The 22,983-nt window shown below is 38.2% G+C and overlaps 1 protein-coding gene across 4 annotated transcripts in view; it reads right to left on the reverse strand.

The window, feature by feature from the left end:
• Positions 1 to 662: 662 nt before the first annotated feature.
• Agbl3 (AGBL carboxypeptidase 3) overlaps positions 663 to 22,983 on the reverse strand; it is a 61,522-nt gene continuing 39,201 nt past the window's right edge. For 3 of the 4 annotated variants that reach the window (XM_051151750.1, XM_051151749.1, XM_051151751.1), the window contains 6 exons: positions 19,798 to 19,864; positions 18,075 to 18,155; positions 14,584 to 14,641; positions 14,164 to 14,217; positions 11,658 to 11,729; positions 663 to 1,000 (listed from right to left, as the gene is read on the reverse strand). In XM_051151750.1, coding sequence (XP_051007707.1) covers positions 774 to 1,000; positions 11,658 to 11,729; positions 14,164 to 14,217; positions 14,584 to 14,641; positions 18,075 to 18,155; positions 19,798 to 19,864 — 559 coding nt within the window. In that variant the 3' untranslated portion in view covers positions 663 to 773. Of the gene's footprint in view, positions 1,001 to 7,221; positions 7,416 to 8,666; positions 8,713 to 11,657; positions 11,730 to 14,163; positions 14,218 to 14,583; positions 14,642 to 18,074; positions 18,156 to 19,797; positions 19,865 to 22,983 lie in introns of all 4 variants that reach the window. The other variant, XM_051151753.1, reaches the window with a different exon arrangement.

The raw sequence follows: 22,983 nt of genomic DNA on the forward strand, positions 1-22,983 counted from the left end.
TTGCATATGTAAAATATGAGGTGCTCAGTCTGTCCTCTGTATCTGGGGGTTCTGTATTTGCAGATCCGACCACTCATAGACTAGAAATATATTTAGAGTTGAGATTAGTTAGCTTCATTGATGTGAAAACTGTAAATATGGGGCTCCACTGGTCATACAAATATAATTTAGAAAAACATATAGCACTTGGAAAGTATTATATAAAATATTGTCAATAATACTATTATATTTATTATTTTCAGAGTTTATCATCTTTACTTCTATTTATGTGGCTTTCCTTTGTGCCTTGGAGACAATATTGGTTTTTTTATCTCTAGAAGGAACAATCCTTTTCTGGCTTTCCATTGAGAACAAAATAGCCGCAGTAGCCAAGATTAATTATTCTAATCCAGCTCCCCTCCCCCGGGAGTATAAGGCTTTAGAACGTCTGAAAGCTGGCACGACATACTATAGTTACATCTTACTTACGCTACTTTCTTTATAGGTACAAACTATTTTATGTAAGTAATACATCAAATAATGCTTGATAACTTAGTCCTTGACATACCTGGTATATAATTATGACCTTGGGCTCTGTGTTATAGTGGATACTGTTTTAAAAGCCTGTGTTTGTTTCTGAGGATAAAAACTAACAAGCTGTGCTTCCTTGTAAAACTGTATTAAATAGTAAGGAATGGGCTAGGGCTGGCTTGGAGGTGGAGCGTCTGCACAGCATACACAGGTCCTGGGTGTGACCCAGCACTACACAGGCAAGCATGACAAATGCCATTGACTTACTGATGCTGCTGCAAGTTGCCTCTTGGATTGAATAGGTCTTTCACTTGAGTAGCTTTCGTGTTTTTAGAGGAGTCCACGATAGGGAGTAGGTACTGTAATATCTCCTGAGTTTGAGCTATTCTTTTATCCCTGTAAATTCTTTTTTCATCATCTGTCCAGTTAGTGCCAGTCCTCTTGAAAGATGTGCAATTTTTTGCTTTGATTTTCAATTCATGATGTGACTCTAGGGAGCAACCACAAAAAATATATATGTCTAGACATATGATTATGTTTATTAATTTTATTTAAACCAAATTCCATACCAGGGGTTTTATCTGCAAGCTCTTGCTATCTAAAGTCTATAGTTTAATGACAATGGAGAGAAAATAAGTAAAATGTCTGGTATACTAGGCAATAAGTTTGCAGGGTAAAAATAAAGCTAGGAAAAAAAAAAATAAAGCTAGGAAAGGGCATGGGGAATTTTGAGGGGCAGATGGTTGATTTACGTATTCAAAAAATATTAACAAAAGGCCTCTCTATGACTCTGACATATCATAGGAGTCATGGATTAAGCCAAACATACGTCATGGGAAAGAACATTTTGGACAAAAAAAAAAAAAAACAAAAAAAAAGGCTAAGGGCAAAAGCTCTTACTAAGACAGGAACATGGCAGCATGTTGAGGACGCCAAGGTGACGTCAGTGGCTAAGGCGGTAAATGAAGGAAGGGAAGGCTATGTATTTGGGAGCAGCTGAATCCAGCTGATACGGGCTTCACAGGCCAGCGCTTCTCACCTTCCTGACGCTGCGGCCCTCTAAGACAGCTCCTCGTGCTGTGCTGACCCCAACCGTGAAGTTATTTTGTTGCTGCTTCATAACTGTAACTTTGCTACTGGTATGAATTGTAGTGTAAATATCGAATATGCAGGATATCTGATCTGTGACCCCTGTGAAAGGGTTATTTGACTCCAAAAGGGTTGCCATCCACAGGTTGAGAACCTCTGTAGTAGTCCACTGAAGAATTATGAATGTGAAAGGGAAAGCTTTGAACAGAGATGTGCTACAGTCTGAGATTTCCTTAAACAGGATCATGTTGGTTGCTGAGTTAAAAATGACTTGAACAAGGCAAAGATGGGCAAGTACAGAGATCTCTTGTAAGACTACTGAAGCAATTCAGAAGGATTTCTAAATATGCAACGACTAAAAATTCATTCAAAATCAAATGCAAAATGAATCTGAGGGGCTGGAGAAATGGCTCAGCAGTTAAGAGCAGTAACTGCTCTTCCAGAGGCCATGAGTTCAATTCCCAGAAACCACATGGTGACTCACAATCATCTATGATATGATCTGACGCCCTCTTTTGGCCTGCAGGTGTACATGCAGGTAGAGCCTTGTATACATTAAAAAAAAAAAAAAAAAAAAAAAAAAAAGAAAACTCTGAGGTGTTCCTGGCACCACTCAACAGTGTGCTTTTGCTGTACTCTCGGTTCTCAACACTGAACATGTGCACTTTGCACTGTGCATGCCAGCATGCCTTGCAGCACCAACAAACTCTGCCTGTAACACGTTAGCTCACATTCAAAACTGTTGTATGTTACAAATTAGTATGTATACAAAGTTTTCTATGCTTATAGAAATAGAATAATTTAATTATGAAAACAAACTGTTCATATTTTCCTACTACTATTCCTTAGCATATAAGTATCTAGTATATCTTTGGGGTTACATTTTATCAGGTAAACAAACATATCCCTCATTATTATGAAAATTTGCTTTACTGATGTGTATGTTTTGATAACATGTGTGTGTAGATGCATGTGTACATATGTGTGTGTGTGAATGTACAGGTAAGGGCACAACTTTTCATGTCATTCCTTTTCTCTTATTTCTTCTTCTCCTTCTTTTCTTTTTCCTCCTCCTCTTTCCTTCTTTTCTTTTTTCTTTCTTTTTCCTCCTTGTCTTCCTCCTAGTCTTTCTTTTTTCTTCTTCATTTTTGAGACAGAGTCTTTTGCTGGCTTGGAATTCACCAGGCAGCCAGGCCAGCTGGCTAATCAGCCCTAGGAATCTGCCTTTTTTATTTTTGCCTCCTCCATGGCATACACATGTGTGCCACCATGCCTGGCTTCTGGGCACTGGGGCTGAAACTCAAGTCCCTGTCCTTGCAAAGCAAGTACTTTACTAACTGAGCATTCTCCCTAAACAATATTTTAGTCTTTAATAAATGGTAAAATCATATGTATATTAAACAATTATTTTAAAAAATTTCACTATAATTTATTACCCATAACTTTTTGAGTTGTACGTCTATTTTATACACCTGGGATCCTGTAAAAGTTTCTTAGGTGAATGAGGGGGTGGTGGCGCATACTTTAATCCCAGCACTCGGGAGGCAGAGACAGGCAGATTGCTGTGAGTTCAAGGCCAGCCTGGTCTATAGAGTGAGTCCAGCACAGGCAAGGCTACACAGAGAAACCCAATCTCAAAAAACAAACAAACAAAAAAACAAAACAAAAACAAAAAACCAAGTTTCTTAGATGAAAGGGGCCATGAATGGAAAGTTTAAGAAGACCTGATCTAGGTAGTAGACTAACATGGCACATTCGGAAAAATCACAAATTTCGTTTAGAGTGGCTCTTATGGAAGGTAAGTGTGATAAAGTTGCTCAAAACTAGCAGCTTTGTTTGCAATAATAACACTTTCATGAGCCGCTCTAAATAGGAATACTTTGTGATTAGAAGATGACTAACACATATGTTTGGAATTGAACAGACAGGGACATTGGGAATTTTGTGCAAGAAAATTTGCATTTTTAAAAATCATGCTGGCAGCTGGACAATGGTTGGAGGGCGGGAGGAATGGGAGGATACAAGAGATGGGATAACAATTGAGATATAATATGAATAAATTAATAAAATATATTTAAAAAAGAAACTGGTACATTTACACTATGGAATACTATTTAGCTATTAAAAGCAAGGAATTCCCGAAATTTGTGGACAAATGGATTGAACTAGAAATGATCATAATGAGTGAGTTAACCCAGAAGCAGAAAGAGTCAAATGGTATATACTCACTTATATCTGGACACTAGCCCAAGGGGCATGTACCATGAGAGTCTTCACTTACCAGGAAGGTGGGACAGAGGGGAGGACATCCTATTGGTACCCTAGGTGAGAGAAGCATGGGAGAATGGGGAAATGGAAGGATCCAGAGGGTCCTAGAAACCTACAAGAACATCATTATGATGGGCGGATCTGGGCCCAGGGGTCCAGCTCAAACTATGGCACCAACCAAGGACAACACGTGTAGTAAACTTCAAACCCATACTCAGATCTAGCCAATGGACAGAACATTCTCTATAGTTGAGTGGAGAGTGGGGACTGACTTTCACATGAACTCTGGTGCCCCATATTTGACCACATCCCCTGGATGGGGAGGCCTGATGGCACTCAGAGGAAGGATAGTGGGCTACCAAGAAGAGACTTGATACCCTATGATCATAACCAGGGGGAGGAAGTCCCCCTCAGTCACAAACATAGGGGAGAGGAGTAGAGGGAAAGTGGAGGGAGGGAGGAATGGGAGGATACAAGGGATGGGATAACAATTGAGATGTAATATGAATAAATTAATAAAATATATAAAGAATAAGTTACTTCTCAGTGCTTAGCCATAAACAGGCATCTATATGACCTTTTTCAATGTTCAGGGAGTATTATGGGAAAAGAAATTAAAAGAATATATGAATCAGAAAATGGGGAAGAGTTCTGTGAAATGTCATCTTCTAAACATATGGCCATTGCACTCACTGACCTAGAGCATTTGTGATCATCTGAACAACACCTGTTCAACACTGGCCTTGTCAACATCCCATCGCAGAGGATAGAGGGCATCCTGAGGTCCCACCTCTCCCTGAGGGAATGCCAGAGAGTGTGGTGGTTTAGGTGAGAAATGTCCCCCACGGGTGTCAAGCACCTCAACACTTGGTCCGCAATTATTGATGGTTCTGTTTGGGGAGGTTTAGGAGTACAGCTTTGATGAAGAAAGTTCACGAGGACTCTTGTCTCTCTGGAAACCATAAGCCAAATAAACTCTTTCTTCTCAGAGAGAGAGAGAGAGAGAGAGAGAGAGAGAGAGAGAGAGAGAGAGAGAGAGAAACTCTCTTCAACCCATTGTTCAGCTACAATCATTTGTTTTCTTTTTGCCACTTAGGTCTCATCAATCTTTAAGATATGTAATGACATCAGAAGTAATTATGACATCAGAAGTAATTATAGAATACAAGCAGAAAATCTGTGCATGTGAAACATATTCTTAAAGGAAAATGACTTCTGGGTGCCATGGCTGATTTCCAGAGCTGGTAGTTTGGATGAGTGGAAGAGGGGGTAATGTACGAGCAAAAAGGGAAGATGACTCAGACACAAACTGTTGTCAGTATTTGTTGTGAGTTTACTTGTCTACTCAGCTTTGGCAGGCAGAATCCATTTTTGTACTATCTCTCTTAAGTAAATATAAACACTTTCAGAACTAAAGTCTGACTGGGTCTTTCATTAACTTATGACATAACCCACATATTTTCTTCTTGATAAGCTTGATAATGGGAAAGGACACATTTCCTTCTGTAAGAAACAGAGCAGTTATGAAGACATGTATCTTAAAGGGAGTGCAGAGCCAAAAAAAAAAAAAAAAAAAAAAGAAAGAAAGAAAGAAAGGAATCTAACTCCTGTTGAAACTGACATGTTTTGGAGAAAGGGAAAATTGCAGAACTTTTAATGTCACCAAGAGTCAATAGGAAGTTTGTTTATAAAATAAAAAGTAGTCAAGGAAAGATGAAGATCTTAGCTCAAGAAAAACAAGATAAGGTTGAAAACAATTATTTTAGTTTTTAAATGACATTAAAATGCTTCTTATCATGTATGTTGTGTGGAGAGCGGCACACACATGTGGAGAGCAGAGGAAACGTGTGGACTTGGTTTCCTTCTTCTGTCTGTAGGTGATCTGTAGGGGTTGAGTTCAGGCTGTCAGGCTTTGCGGCACGTCTCTAGCTTTTCTTGCCCATTCTTGGACACGCTTCAGCTGTATTGGTAACTCTAGCATTCTACTGAAATCTCTCTGATCAAGGTCCCCTGAGCCTCCCATGTGATAAATTTCAAGTCAGTTCATTTCAATTGACCAATCAGAAGTCTCAGATGCAGCTGCTTATTCTCTCCTATTTGACACTTCCTTGCCTGGTTTTCAGAACCCATCATCTCTGCGTTTCTCTCCCACCCACGCAGTTTTCCTTGTACACTGACTCTTCTGTGTTGTCTTCTGTCAGTCTTCTGTGTTGGTTCTTATTCTTGTCCTGCCCCAGCACTGTAGGAATTCTTAGAGGTTTGGTCCTCTCTCCCTGTACTGCGCACTCACTTCCTTATAAATGCCTTCCAGAGCTGTGCTTTCAGCCATGATCATCTATATTTTTAAAACCCCCAAGTGTATCCTCAGTCCAGGTCTCTTTTCTGACCTCCAGACTAATAATTAGCAGCCTTTCAGCAGCTCCACTTCAACATGCAAAAGATACTTCCAGTGCAGTGCGCCTAGACAGAACTCCAGCTCCATCCCTAGTCTTCCCTGTCTCAGCAGATAATTCTCCTCAGCCAGTTGCTCTGGCCCAAGACCATGTCATTGCAACAGCTGTCAAAACTTGTGAAATCATCACTAAGGTCAGGGTGTAGAAAAGACCATCCCTACATGGATCCCTATGGTACATCCAGTTTTCCATACAGCTCTCACTCTAGGGAACTGTATTTTTTTTCTCTCTCTCCAGTTAACTTTGCTTTCATATGCATACAATCATATAACATTTTCTATTTTGTGTCTGGCTTTTCATTTGTCATGATTTTTAGACTAATTCAAGTAAAAGAGTGAAGGTGAAGTTGACTTTAGCTTTACTTTCTACAACTTAAATCAATATTGGTTATTATGATGAATCAGAATTGGGCCAAGTTCTTTTGCCTTCTGTAGTTCAGTATAGACACATCTCAAGGCAACAACCATGGCATATAGTAATTTTCTATTGGTTTTGGGCTGTGTTAGAGACACAAAGTAAATGGTTGCTTAAAACTAAAAACAAAACAAAACAACAACAACAACAACAACAAAAACCCCATGCCCAATAAAGTAGAAACTACCAGAATATGGTCATAGCATTAAGAAAAAGTTCCTTGGTTATACAGTAGTGGTAACAGAGCTATCTCAAACAATTAAGACATTTCAAGGTTATAGTAAACTAAGGAATTTTTAAACTGTGCCTCACTCATTCAGAGATGAAATAAAGTAAGTATTTTTCAGAGATAGGAGGGCAGTCGTTCTTAATCCCTCTGTTACTAACGTAGGTCCTATACGTCAGATTGGGTGAGATTTATTATGATGACATAATATACAGCACCTTTGTACTTATTAAAATATTAAACAATTATAATTTTAAAAACCTGTTGGTATCCTTGTCTTCTCAATCCAATTTGAAGTGTGTTTGTTCCTAGGACATTTCAAGGATGCCACTTTGAAACAACTTTCATACATATTAATTCTTTTGGTCTGAACTTCTTCCGGGAGTGTACTCTTACACGTTTCTAAAATATATGTTCTTTTTCCTTTGTTATGACTCTGATTCATACGTCGGAAGCTGAAAGAAATTGAGTATTGTAGTCTCAATGTCAACTTACACAAGAGTAATGCAGTTCTGTTTTCTGTTTGCATATTATAGTTTAGTATGTAACCTTTGAATTCTCCTCAGCCTGTGATACAGGCAGGATAGCTAATACTAGTCTCATTTTTAAAAAGGTGATCAAAAAGGTTAAGCATTGTTTGTTTGTTTTTTTATAATCACACGGTAATACGAGGCAGCATCAGGTCTAACAGTACTGTCTTTTAATTCTAATCTTTTTCCTATTACCTTTTTAAAGATTTGTTTTTATTTATGTATATGTATTTGTGCCTGCATGAATTTATGTGTACCACATGCTAGCTGTGCTTTTAACCACTGAGACATCTCTTCCACCCCATCTTTTCTTATCTTAGTATTTATCATTTGATTTCTTTCCATAGAATACCTTATTTTAAAATGTTTAATTCTAGGGCCAAGTATGGTTATGTTCAAAGATGCTTGTCATATTTTCACTTATGTAACCAATTCCCTAGGCTCTGGAAGTAAGAGCACACACATTCTAACAGAACTCTTTTTGTTGTTGTTGAAAAGAAACCAAGTTCTTAGGAAAGAAGCCAAGGAAAGAAAAAAAAAAAAAAAAAGGCACACCATCACCTCTTGCAGTGAAATCACACAGTTGTGCAAATTCAGTGATTTCTCAGATGCTTATCTGTGATTACCTACGTCACTGTCCAGACAGTGGTTGATATCATTATTCCTGTGAACAGGAAAATTGGCCAAAGGTAATAGAGATAAAATGGTTACTAATTCATAGAAAGATTCCAAGCTGGTTTATGTAATCTTTGACTTCCTTTTTTGTACCTTTCCCAGGTTTTAGATGCTAGTTTCATCACAGTATGACTAATGGTCCATAAACGATGAGAGACAGTAGTGAAATATGTGACCACTGTGCATTCATTCTACTGTGCTAATGAGCTGGTCAGAAGGATTTATTTTTAAAAGTGAGACATCAGATAATTCAATGATAAAACCATAGCAATAAACAGCTTCAGCTGAGAATTGAAGGCATTGTCCATCAAGGACAGACGAGGGATACTGAAATTGTCTCAGAGTACTTCAAAACTGTATCTGAGGGCGCTCTTTATCTCACAGTGATCTAGACAGGTAGGATCTAAAGAGAAACTTGATCAACTTTATTTAATTCAAAACATTCTAAGACAGAAGAAAAAGATTGGCATAGTTAGGAGAAATGAGGTGTAGTTCTCCTACCTTGAACGCGTTTTTCGGGGATAAAAGCTTTGTCCAGGAATTTTCACTAAAAAGGAGAATATACCCTAAAATATCTGAAGTTACATTTTAAGATCAAAAAAGTTAATTTTAAATTTCCTCGATAATTACTTTGTGTACACTTAATTGCTAGATAATTTATCTCATCTTTATTTAAATAATATTTTGTTCACACACATGAAATACATGACTACATTTTTTCTTGGAAGCCTTTTAATTAGACTCTTCCAAGAGAGGAATAAATAGTAGAAATATCAGCATATTAACTACCACCTGGAAAGCAATCTATCGGGTGGAGGGTGCAGCTCAGTGGCAGAGGACTAGATGTGGGAAGCTCTGTGTACACTAGAACAAGAAGGAAGTTTAAAAAAAAAAAAAAAGAAGAGGAAGAAGAAGAAGAAGAAGAAGAAGAAGAAGAAGAAGAAGAAGAAGAAGAAGAAGAAGAAGAAGAAGAAGAAGCAAGGAAAAAGGAAAACAAGCAAGACTTACTGATGAATCTCTTTTAGTGATCCCTCCTACAGGGGAGGTAGACACAGAGATATTAGAGTAAAAGGCTGGGTTGGGTTCCTCGTCAGCCTAGGTTATAGTTCAAGACTGCAAAAGACAGGCAAGGAGGAGGAGGGGGAGGAGGAAGAGGAGAAAGAAACAATGGCAACCACTGTCACCAAAACCAAATAACCCCCCTCCCAATTTATGAAGGGCCTTTCCACACACACTGATGTGAGGCCTTTCCATACACGCTAGTGTGATCAACATTTCAGAGAGTTGATTTAGGGTACAGCATTAGATCAAAATAAAGTATAATGTAAAATAAATTACTATTATGCAATATTCTAATATAAAAATTAGAGCTTAAATTATATATTATTATGTATTATTTTCTTTGCCACTATAGGTATCTTATTATTTAAGCAAAATAATAATAGAACTAGTTAACAGTAGTAATCATAATTAATAGCAGAACAAGTTAACTAATGTATAGTGATGAAATATACTTTTATAATAATTCTTTCTGATACAGACTTTAATTCTCTTTTACGGGCTGTATGGTCTGATATAGTTAGCTCAGGCTAACTGCAAACTCCATGTACAAGGCCAGTATACCCCTCATGCAATATTCAAGTAAGTTCACCACCTATTATTGTGACTGAACATTGTTTTGGGGGAAGGTGAAAAATTTTCCGTTGATTTAGTTCTTGTTTGTCTAATATTATATTCATGAGATTTGTTCTGCCTATGTGCTTATACCTCTTTTTTTGTTTTTTGTTTTTTTAAGGACGTCCCTATCATCCTAACAGGCAGGCACACCGAATGTGAGAACAAAAGGTTTATTCTAGTTAAAGTGAGGATGGCCATCTGGGACACAATCTAGAAGTCCAGAGTAAGTGCTCTGAGGCTTGACAAAATGATGGCTGTATCTATAGCTTTAAGATGCACGAGGGGCTTGAGAGTATTTGCTCTGGAAGTATGATAGGTTTTGGCTAAGTTAAATTGTCTTTAAAAGTGTACTGGGTATGTCTCACTCTCTGGGTAGTTTGGGGGAGGGGTTCAATGTTAGTAGAACTTAATAAACAATGTTTTAGAAATATGAAGTATGCCAGGTCCTAAGATCAGCTTTATCTAGGGGGCATTTATGTTTGAACAGAGTTCAAAGGTTTAACTGCGGATGTGTGTGAGAGCAGATCAGTCTCCTAGTCCATTTTAGTGTCCAAACCAATTCTGTTCTAGTTGTCTTCCTTGACACTTAATCTTGAATTAGTTTCTACATGTTGTACTGTGTCCTCTATTGTGTGTTACAATATCCTCTCATGTGTGTGTAAGGCAGAGGTTGACGTACTATCTTCCTTGGCTGTTCTGTTCCTTATACATGAAGACAAATCCTTTTACCTGAGCCCAGACCACCCTGATTCATCTACTCAAGGCAGCCAGCCTACTTCTGCCCTCAGAGAACTGGGATTACAAGTGTCCACCGTGCTCACCTGGGCTCTATTTTTGGACATCTATCTTCCTAACTAGTTATATATGCCCTTTTATTTGTCATCAAAATAACATAGTCATTTAGCCTTCTTTCTTTAGGGGTACAGGGGTCAAGCTGGCACTGGGATGGTACTTTTTAAGATCCTTGACTAAAGCTTGGTTCACTGCAGTTGGTTTATTGCTGAAGCTCTTTAGCAATGGAATGAGCTGTATTGTAATTTGTAAAGTACTTGCACCAGGTGTTGTCAAAATTGTATGAGCCTAATAAATTAGGGCTAAGACTAGAGCACCCTCAAAGTCTTCTATGAGTTAAGAGTTGCTGACATGTAAATGCAAACATTAGATAGCGAGGTAAAATATTCTGTTCTCTTTTTTGGAGGTATAAAACTATAAAAATAGATTCATGTCAACCATCAGTCTTGCCTAGGCAAGGGCTCACTGGACCCTATCCCTCTCTCTTGAGCTATTGGCTACTGATGGCTTCTGGGAGAAGGAGAGTCACTGTCGTCATTCGTGTGCCCACTGGCAATCTAGCTAAGTTCCAGTGGATAGTTGTAAGTCTCTGGCCACGAAGACAGCCCCAGTTAAACTTAGTGAGTCACAAACAAAACAGAAAGACAAGAATTTGGGAAAGGGGTTTGTAGAGGGCAAGGAGAACTAAATGGGGCAGGGAGGGAGTTAAAAGAGAGGGTAGGTGCTGAGAGAAATATATTCATATATATGTATATGTATGCATATATAAGTGTCAAGTGAGAGTTAACATAAAATTAAAAAGTTCATTTATAACCAATTTCTGTTGGCTTTTTCTATGCATTTTTAGAGCTGGAAAGAAACAAAAAATTAAGCCTCAAAATTTCTGGTAAGGTGAACTAGTTGGCAATCTGATTTTAAGAAAATATTTCTTAAAATATATAGACCTTGATCGGATAAAGATTATTATTATTGCACATGTTCAGGTTATAGGCGATCACACATTTCTGAGCCCTCTTTACTCACCCAAGCCTTGATTAGGCAGTGGTCTTCTGAAACAATGAGCCACGTAAACATCCGGTACGCTTGGCCTTGGATCTGGAGAAGATGGTAAAGGATCATAGCAAATGGAAATGAATGGTCGAATATCTATAATTCATACTTTGTATCTCCTTTCAAAATGAAAAGTGTAAATATTATATAAATAGTAGTTTAAACTAAATGAAATTAGCACATCTTCAAATATTAGAAAATTTCATTGTATTTCAAGTATTTATACCTTTGGGAACAACAATCCCTGATCTAGTAATTTATTAGAAAAAAACAATTATATATAAAATAGATTTTCATGTTTACAATAGAATAAAGTTAGAAACAAAAGTTAAACATGGGCCTAGCTATAGAAATTAAGATTTACAGAATAAAATATTTTGCTCCCATTTATTTACATGTAAAATGTTTATAAAATATTCTAATTTTAAATGAAAAAGAAACATGTAAAATAACAATATTATGCCATTGATTAACATGTGGAGTCTGTGTACTGACTTAGAAAAAAGTAAACAAAATTCTAAAATATCATTTTTACTTTATTATCTTTAAAAAATCTTTGTGTGTGTGTGTGTGTGTGTGTGTGTCTATGTGTCTGTGTACACATGTATGTGGGCATGTTAATGCCATAATGCATGTGAGGAGGTCAGCGAATTACCTCAGAGTCTCTTTTGCACGTGCCATGTGCCAGGCTAGCTCACTCTTAAGCCTGTGGAGATTCCCCTATCACCTTCCCCATCTTTCCCTAGGTATGTTGTAACTGCACACGTGTGTAGCTCCTTCCCCATCTTTCCCTAGGTATGTTGTAACTAACGTGTGTAGCTCCTTCCCCATCTTTCCCTACATATATTGTAACTACACATGTATGTAGCTCCTTCCCCATCTTTCCCTACGTATGTTGTAACTAACATGTGTGTAGCTCCTTCCCCATCTTTCTTTACGTATGTTGTAACTAACATGTGTGTAGCTCCTTCCCCATCTTTCCCTACGTATGTTGTAACTAACATGTATGTAGCTCCTTCCCCATCTTTCCCTACGTATGTTGTAACTAACATGTGTGTAGCTCCTTCCCCATCTTCCCTACGTATGTTGTAACTAACATGTATGTAGCTCCTTCCCCATCTTTCCCTACGTATGTTGTAACTAACATGTATGTAGCTCCTTCCCCATCTTTCCCTACGTATGTTGTAACTAACATGTGTGTAGCTCCTTCCCCATCTTTCCCTACGTATGTTGTAACTAACATGTATGTAGCTCCTTCCCCATCTTTCCCTATGTATGTTGTAACTAACATGTATGTAGCTCCTTCTCCATCTTTCCCTACGTATGTTGTAACTAACATGTGTGTAGCTCCTTCCCCATCTTTCCCTACGTATGTTGTAACTAACATGTGTGTAGCTCCTTCCCCATCTTTCCCTACGTATGTTGTAACTAACATGTGTGTAGCTCCTTCCCCATCTTTCCCTACGTATGTTGTAACTAACATGTATGTAGCTCCTTCTCCATCTTTCCCTACGTATGTTGTAACTAACATGTGTGTAGCTCCTTCCCCATCTTTCCCTAGGTATGTTGTAACTAACATGTGTGTAGCTCCTTCTCCATCTTTCCCTAGGTATGTTGTAACTGCACATGTGTGCTCCTGTTTCTCATTTGTCCAGATTCCAAGGATTCAAACTCAAGTACTCACATTTGTACAGCAGACATGTTATTCAGAGGAGCTGTATTCCCAGCCCTTCTGTGTTTATCTTTACTTCTAATTTCTGACATTTTAAACAAAAATTATATATAAAGAGTTTCTGAATCTCTTGGTGGTCACTATCAAAAAGAATAGCTAATTTAAAGTTCTAGTGAAATGAGCCTGGACTATAGTGGACTGCTCCCCTGTTCTTGGTATGGGTTTTATCTTTCTATGTTTAGTTTTCTATTTCTTAGACTGAATGAATTTATGCACACATATACACATACATTTTAATTAGGTTACCTCACATCCTTTTTGGTGGATAAAAGTGATATAGATATATAATAAATTAGCACATATAAAAAAATTAAATAATAATTTTTGGTAAATTATCTCATGATTGCCATGTGTAAGCACATATGTCTATGTACTTATACATTTATTATAATTTTATAATTTTTCTTAAGGGGACTTTAAGGATACGGTAATAGACGTTAAATATCAGCAGTGCTAGGTCAGTTAAAGACATACACCAAATGATACACTGCAGCAGAAGCAAATGAATGATGCAGATTTAATGTCTTTCCTAGGATCATAATTATTAAGTTATGAAACGAGAGGGGACAGTATCAAAAACATTAAATCCCTACATTCTCTTTGAGGACAGCATTCTAAAACTCTAAAAGTCTGCTTCAAATACGTGGGATCTTTGCTGTTCCAGGGTCACTGACTACTTTCATCACTGTTCTGCCTCCCCGCCCCCCCCCCCCCCCCCGGGGATGCGGCTCAAACAGGGCATTGTACCTGCAACACAGTGCTTGCTTACTTGCTTTTCTTTCCTGGTTAGAGGATGAGCTCCTGAAAGGAAAACTGGTATGACTTATTGGCTTTTTATGAAGATATATTTACTTATTTATCATTACTGTGCCATGTGTGCATACATAATGTGTGCATGTGGACAGTACATGCCACTGAGTGCATATGGCAGTCAGAGGACAACTTTGTGGAGTTGTTTTTCTCCTTCTACTTTCACCTGGGTCCCAGGGTCAAACTCAGGTTGCCTTACGTGTGCCAAGCACCTTTGTCTACTGAGCCATCTTGGAAGGCCTTGTATTTATTTTAATATCTTTGGCACCAAGCACAGTGGCAACCTCAAAGTTATGGCATAATATGAGTGTTACTGAATAAATTAATTGTTTGTGAGAAAGTAAATCAGGGGTTTACCTTTCACATTAGAATTTGATTCTTCGTATCTTTGGAGTAAATGTTCTTTACCATAAACCTAATGGAACAGAGAATTAGAAAGAAAATATGATATACTACAAACATTAAACTGAGGTATGTTTCTTAAATGATTATGATTTTCAACATATGATATGGTTTTCAACAAACATTTACTTTTATAGGTTTAAAGTGGGAATACAACTCAGCTATTAAAAACAAGGAATTTCCAAAATTTGTGGACAAATGGATTAAACTAGAAATGATCATAATGAGTGAGCTAACACAGAAGCAGAGAGACTCAAATGGTATATACTCACTTATAACTGGACACTAGCCCAAGGGGCAGGTCCCATGAAAGTCTTCACTTACCAGGAAAGTGGGATAGAGGTGAGGACATCCTATTGGGACTCTAGGTGAGAAAAATATAGGAGATAGGGAAGTAGATGGATCCAGAGGGTCCTAGAAACCTACAAGAAGAACACTATGATGGGCGGATCTGGGCCCAGGGGTTCTGCTCGATCTAAGGCACCAACCAAGGACAATACATGCAGTCATCATCAAACCCCTACCAGATCTAGCCAAGGGACAGAACATTCTCCACAGTTAAGTGGAGACTGGGGACTGACTTTCACACGAACTCTGGTGCCTCATATTTGGCCATGTCCCCTTGATGGGGAGGCCCAATGGCACTCGGAGGAAGGCTAGCAGACTACCAAGAAGAGACTTGATACCCTAGCATCATATTCAGGGGGAGGAGGTCCCCCTCAGTCACAGTCATAGGGGAGGGGAATAGGGTGAAAGCGGGAGGGAGGGAGGAATGGGAGGATGCATGGGATGGGATAGCAAATGAGATGCAATATGAATTATTTTATTTTTCAATAAAAATGTGTTTAAATAAAAAATAAAATTAAATGATAAAAAATAATGAAGAAATAAGAAAAGCAAGTAAAATATATTGAAGAATGTTAAAAAAATATAATGGGCAAAATGTCTCATAAACCCAAACTTCTGGTGTTCTTAATGATACTACTATCTTGTAGTAATAAATATCAAGAAAAAGTTAATGTTTCTGTTCATCACTAAAGAGAGTCTTTGCTCACAGAGAACTCATGTATTTTGACAGAGACAAAAATGTTAAACTAGAGTTACTTAAATTAGAAGTTGAGTGTATGAAACAGATGAAAGTATATACACTTGTATGAAAAAGTATACCTACCAATAAATTTCAGAACTGTGCTTATATACAAAAGGTGTTAATACAAAAAGAATATTTTCTTGAGCTTTGTAATGAACTCTAAAACAGAGGAAACCATAAACATATCACCTTCTCTTTTGAGAAGAAATGCGACTCTGACCTGGACTAAAAGACATGCACACTGAGCTTTGACTGTGAGCCTTGATTAGTCTACAAATCATTGTGACCAAAAACATTTTAACATTTCCAAGCTTTCGTTTCTTTGTACAACATTATAAAGAATTTTTTAAAAGAAAAGAGGAAAGGAAAGATAAATGAAAAATATTTTGCCAGCATGCAGAGCATATAATTCAGTAACACTAGACTGTTATAAAATAGAGCTAATGCTGCTAGCATCTATGATTCTAGAGCTCTGAGTCCAGCCTGGGCAGCAGAGTGAGACCTCACATCAACAACAACAACAACAACAACAACAACAAACAAAGCAAAGCAAAACAAAACATATAAAACAACACTCAATAGAACACAAAACACGAAAAAGCTAAAACACAAAATCCATTCCTTTGTATATATGGTTGGCAACATATTGGTAATATCTATGGAATAAGAAGAAAGGTAAAATCAAACCTTGATTATGAGGTTGAAGAGATGGCTCAGTGGTCAAGAATGCTTGCTGGAACAATAGGGTTTTTCTCTGACTATGTAGCTGTTCAACTCCCACTAATTTTTTGCTGATTGCTCTAATATCTTCAACCCTGCCCAGGACCACAATCTGCTCTTCAGGTGAATTTTTAAAAGTTCTCCTATTAATGGGTAGGTCTAGAAGTTGTGTATGGTGTGTGTTCGAAGTTTTCAAGGGCTCTTCCCAGGGGTCTCCCCAGTCCTCTCCTGCAAACCCGCCAGGATTCAGTGCAGCTTGTGTTTCTAATCGACCTACCAATCTCTACTCCCGCCCCCCTTTTAAACTACATTTACATACAACATGGGTTGTAAGAATTCCCTAAGCTTTAACTTCCTCCATTCTCTGTTGCAAATGAGGTAAATTCTTTGGGAAGAGACTAGGATGTTATCTGTTGTATGCTCTGGTTCACTCTCAAGGCAAAAACCCCAAGCCTTAGTCCTGGATCTGAGGCTGGAGACACTGACGTTCTCTGACTGGAGCCCAGCTATGGCAGCTTTAGGTCTTCAAGTGCCTCTCTCCCTGACCTGAACGGATACTTTACAAGCCAAGGCAAGAATGGTGATGACTCAGTTACTCAGTGTGTAGCACCCAAGATGAAACCTCCAGCCAGACTGGGATCTGAATAGCAGGATTCTTTGTCCTTTTCTCTGCACTCACCTTGAACTTAGCCTCAGAAACAGGCAGCTGGAGGCAAGACTGCCAAGGCCTTGTTCCTCCTGGGAAGGCATCCCTGGTAGCTGTGGCAGAGCTGCCACCTCCCTGGTAGCTGTGGCAGAGCTGTCACCTCCCTGGTACCTGTGGCAGAGCTGCCACCTCCCTGGTAGCTGTGGCAGAGCTGCCACCTCCCTGGTAGCTGTGGCAGAGCTGTCACCTCCCTGGTAGCTGTGGCAGAGCTGTCACCTCCCTGGTAGCTGTGGCAGAGCTGTCACCTCCCTGGTAGCTGTGGCAGAGCTGCCACCTCCCTGGTAGCTGTGGCAGAGCTGTCACCTCCCTGGTAGCTATGGCAAAGCTGTCACCTCTCTGGTAGCTATGGCAGAGCTGTCACCTCTCTGGTAGCTGTGGCAGAGCTGCTACCTATTTTCTTGGCTGCACTACTCTGCAGTAGTATGTCTGTCCTACTGAGTGAGGAGTGGAACAGGGACAGTTTGGATTCACAGACTTGCTATTTTCAATGAATTTGAGGATTTTTTGAATAGATTAGTTTTTCATTTCCTATATAACCATAGACTTTACTGGTTGTTCTTCATTCTTTGTTTGCTAGTGAATATGTTTGCTAAGCTCGTAGCTGTCATTTATAAGTCCGTGTCTCAGTACCATTTACTTTCATTCCTTCATATTCTTTTAGGTTTCCTTGTTTTTAATTTTCTTTTTAATATTATGGGTGAATTCTCAAGTAATTTAAAAATAAAATAAATATAAATAAATTTTAAATATGGCATCTTAATAAGACCTGCCTCTTACCTATCAGGAATCTTCTGAGTTTTGTAAACAGCAAATAATATAACCAAAATTCTATTCATTTTTTTTCTGAGAAAAAACTAAAAACATACGACTTGCCATTCTTTTGCATTCATATTTAAAACATTCTTAATCATTACATTAGTCAAGATTTACCTCTCTTATGTTATTCTGGCGGATTGCTAGGGTGGCATTTCTTTCCCTCTTTGTTTTTAGACACTTTTTCTTGTTTTTCACCTGGTAAAAGAGTATTTTAAATTAATATTTAATGAACATATCAAAGAAAATATAAATCAGGGCATTTTGAGACTCACTTCCTAGAAGACAGAGTAATGCCCCATTCCCTCCCACTCACTGCAACTGTGCACACTAGATGTATGCAAAGCCAACATAAGATTCTAGGAAAACATAATTGGAGATTTAGAAATGTTTCCTAATCCCCAGGAGAGCAGATTACTCCATATCTGCACATTAAAAATTTGTAGTTCTTGCCTAGCATGCCCAGAGCCTTCGTTCTGGTCTCCAGAATACATGCATGCAAATTCAGAATTATTTTGGTTCTATGACTGTTATAAGCTCCCTATTACTCATCTTTTAATGATATGTCCATTATAATTTCCCAATTTCTGTTCCATTATTGTAAGTGTATGTAATAGGGGCAGATAACTTGACTTATTTTACAGGTCCTGGTCCAGCCCTGGTGTAGGTCATGATGGGGGACTGATAGCCATGCCTGGATGAGCCTCTGGGTGTTTTGGAAGAGGGACAAATACTAATAAATTTAGCATTTGAGCAGGAAGTTGATAACTGTGGCTCAGAGGTGAACTATGGGATGCTAAGCCACTGCTTCCAAACGTTTGTCCTCTCTAATAGGACTGTGCACCCCTGGTCTTTGCTATGGAACTCTGTAGGACCTCTCATGAATGGAATATACCTCTCCGTTCTTCTGATGTTGAGGCTGGCTGGCTATGTGACTTACTGAGGTCAGTGGATTGTTAGGGAATATGGCATATGGTATTTGGTGTAATGAGGCATATGGTTGCTGGAGGAAGCGTGGCTGTCAATGGGCTGATACTGCATGACTATCCTTCTTGTACTAGGAATTTCCATCATTGCATTTCTCTATGGGCACTCTCTAGTTGAGGTAAATGAAAACCACGTATTGTTTAACCAAACTAAATCTGAAGCCTGAAAACAACACCAGCAGCCCTATCAAAGTCCAATAGAATAAGTTTTCAGACCTCAAGAGTGAGAAAATAAAAGCATGCTATAAATTGCTAAGATTTTGAAGTTGTTTGTCACACAGTGAAAAGGAGCTTATTCTCCTACTTAATTATCATCTCCTTTTTAGTAAGCCCATTCAAACTGTGATCTCCATAGAAACTCTTTAGTTGTTTCCTTAGGCATCTATCCTCATTTATTAACTCATATATTTTACTTATTTTGTTATGTCACACTCCAAACTAGAATATAAGAAAATAAAAGGAAAGACTTTTTGACTCTTGCTTTCACTGCTCTGTTTCTAGCACTCAGGCAGTGCTTTGTACATAATGTGAGCATAATATTAACAATAAATGTGTAAGTAAATAAATGAACATTGCGTTAATAAGTGATGTATGTTAGGTACCACATCTGACATTAGCAAGTGGTGTGGCATTTGATAATTAATTTCACTCCCTTGGATCTTAATATTCTCATTCATGAAGTAAGGAGGTTGAAATAAAAATTCTATGATTTAAAGATATGCACATAATCAGAAAAGAAGCAACTTTTACTACACAATAATGATGGAAGCACAAACCTTTTTCTGGTTGTTAGTAACAATAATCAGTGTACCTGCTTAACATATCCATACTGAAGCAACACTTTTCAGTCATACCTGAGAGGTCAACTTGAGAAGATAAGTCTGACTGTCATTAGAATCTGAACTATCAGAGCCTCGACTACTGCAAAAAGAAAATAATAATAATTACAGTTTTCAGAATTTAAAATTTCAAAGTCACTTTTACTTTATCATTTTATTTGAATTGAATAATTCTAATTAGGAAGAGGATGAGATTTACAAAAGTTATTTATTATTTGGTGATCCTATACAAATTAGAATTGGTATTTTTATTTTCTGAGCATATAGAAGCTATAAACGTTTGGGAATATGTTGCTACCCAAAGCATAGTACCTCAAGAGCAAAAAGGTCAAATACAAATCTATTCTAATTATAATCACTTAACACAGTAGTAGGCAAAACTTATTTGTTTGAGTGACAACTCATGAATGGAAGTGTTCTGTGTTATAGTTTGGATATATTAGTGTTAATGAATAGATTCTACTTTTAAAGAACAATTTTTGGTTTACACAAACGCACAATAGATATTTCACAGTTCCCTCTTGCACAGCTTTCTCTGCTATTAACTTCTTATGTTACATGGTAATTTGTCACAACTGACAGCATTTTATTGTTTAGTAGTTAACTTGGCATATGTTCTGTAAGTCTTGACAAATTTATAAAGACATGTATCTTTCACCACTATAGCATCACACAGTTTCAGTGCCTCAGAAATTTTGTTTGATTATCCATTATTCTGTTCCCAGGAAACTCCTGGCAACCACTGGTCCTTTCTCCCTTTAGTTTTGTCTTACCCGTTGTATCATACAGTTGGGATCACATGGCCTTTTCAGATTTCTTTCTTTTACCAATACTGTTACCAATACTGGAGGCAGGCGCTTTAGTGGCAAATTCCTATATCAATATATCACTAAAGTGTCTTTTCCTTTATTTCAACCAAAGCTTTTAAGACAAAGTTATTTATATTTGGAGGCATTTCTTTCCAATATCTTTGTGATGAAACTGAGCGTGTTTGCCACCTATCTGCTATTTTTACCTTTTCAGATCTGCTACATGACCCTGGGCCATGTATGTCTCAATGTGCCTGTCATCTTTCTTTCATGAAGCATGACTATAAAATGGCCATGTTCAAGAATCTACTGCTTAACTGAGCATGCTCAGGAAGTGTCCATCCTTATAGTACTTTCCTATTTATATTTATAGGCTTTATATGTAAAATTCCTACACTGCCTTTGAGGAAGGCATTGCTCTTGGCTCTTCTTACCTGCTACAAGTAGAAAATTTCTCTCAGTATTTTGCCCATGGTTTGTTTTGGCTTTGTGCCCATCAAGATAAAACCCATTCTATATGGATGCAATACATACTTAAGTTTCTGTTATATCATATCGTTTCATGGTTTGGCAACCTACTTATATTTATCATTGAATTATAGTCCATCATATGGACACATTTTTTCAGTCATTCGTCTATTGGAGGACATCTGGCTGCTTCCAGTTTGGGCAATTATAAATAAGGATATTATGAATACTGTGTGGACTTTTTTTTCAATTTGTTTGGTTTAAAACCTAAGAGCCAAAAGGACAGACAAGGGAGGAAATATTTCATTGGGTGGAACAGAAATTGGAATGAATGGGTTCCAGAAAGCATAGCAGTTAAATAAGTGGACACCAATTTGCAGACACAGTGAGAACTTTAAAGGCAATCCACGGGAGAGAGCAAGGCGATCAGAGGGCCAGAGAGGGCTGCTCCTTGTAAGAAGACGCCTGGCCTATACAGGAGAAAGGAAACGATAGCAAAACAGAACAGAGATGGTGACAATATCAGCAAGACACCTTAGTGGCCTAAGAAGAAGAGAGCCCGAGTAGATCCTACTGTTGAAAATGACACATTTACGGACAGGGTTGAAGGGAAAGACTCCCGGAAGCTGACACCGTGGCTTGCTGAGCACTGGGACTCGGTCACCAGGCAAACAATCTCAGGAAATGTGGCGCTCCATGCAGCTGGGACATGGGTGCATCAGAGTGATCTGTGAGAATTCCAGCACACTTCGATCTCTCTCAGATTTTCATGATTCCTCAACTACCTGGCGAAGAACTCTGCAACTTTGCTCAGGGCCAGTGAATACGAAGTGGTTCCTCCTGAGTAGCAGCGGAAAGCGGTGTGAGGGGCGAGCTCTCACTTGTGTTTGGATGTCTGTGAGCACAGTTTGGTTCTTAGCCCTTCTGTACAATGATGTGCTTTGAAGACGTTAGTGAATAACAGAATTGATGTTTGTTTTCTGTTTGGTTTTAAACAGACAAAATAAAGGACACTCCTTCACTGCCCCCGCCCCTTTTAAAATGTCAGAATTCCTGCCAGTGTATTCAGTGATGAACAGTAGGTGTGCTGTAGGCAGTGCTTCTCAGCCTTCCCAATGCTAGACCCCTTTAAGATAGCTCCTCACACGGGGGTGACACACAAGTCTACAATTATCCTGTTGCTACTTCATAGCTGTAATTTTGCTAGTTATGAATTGTAGTATAAATATCTGATATTCAGGATATCTGATATGCGACCCCCAAAGGGGTCACAACCCACACAGGTTGAGAACCAGTGCTGTAGTGTTTTATTGCATAGCTTTTGAATGCTGGTAATGTTCCTTTGACACTCTGCACTTTTGTAATGTGTAACTGCTGTATCAAAAAATGCTGATTCCAAGTGTGTGAGGTTCACTTCAAGTGCATGTAATTAAACACTCGTCCATTTGTGGGTTTCGTTTGTTTTTTTTTGTTTGTTTGTTTTTGTTAATAGCGCTTTAAGAGCCCATCCTTTGCAGGTCATCCATGCTGGTCCTTAGGCATTTTATCTTTTCTTAAATACAATGGTGGACTCATTGTATTTCTGTCTAATGCACGTTTTAATGCATTGTGTAGCTGCAGTTTTGTAGAAAAGTCACTCCTATTGGAGTTGTTTTCAGATCTACAACTTTTTCCCTTAAATTTAAAAAATAAAGAAAGTAGCATGTATGAGACAGGATTGTAAGGATGCCATGTCATCAGTTGTGTGGCCTTTGCTGTAGGTGATAAGACATGCAACCAAGACTGACTTGTCTGAACATAAAGAACTTGCCCAACTAAGGGAGAAATTGTAAGTGAAAGACACATGGATACTATTTTTCATGTTAGTTTATGATTTGCAGGAAAAATTGAAAATAGGAGAGAATAAGATGAAGTGATAGAAGAT

The sequence above is a fragment of the Acomys russatus genome, chromosome 10, assembly GCF_903995435.1.
Source record: "Acomys russatus chromosome 10, mAcoRus1.1, whole genome shotgun sequence".
In the NCBI taxonomy this organism is placed as follows: domain Eukaryota; kingdom Metazoa; phylum Chordata; class Mammalia; order Rodentia; family Muridae; genus Acomys; species Acomys russatus.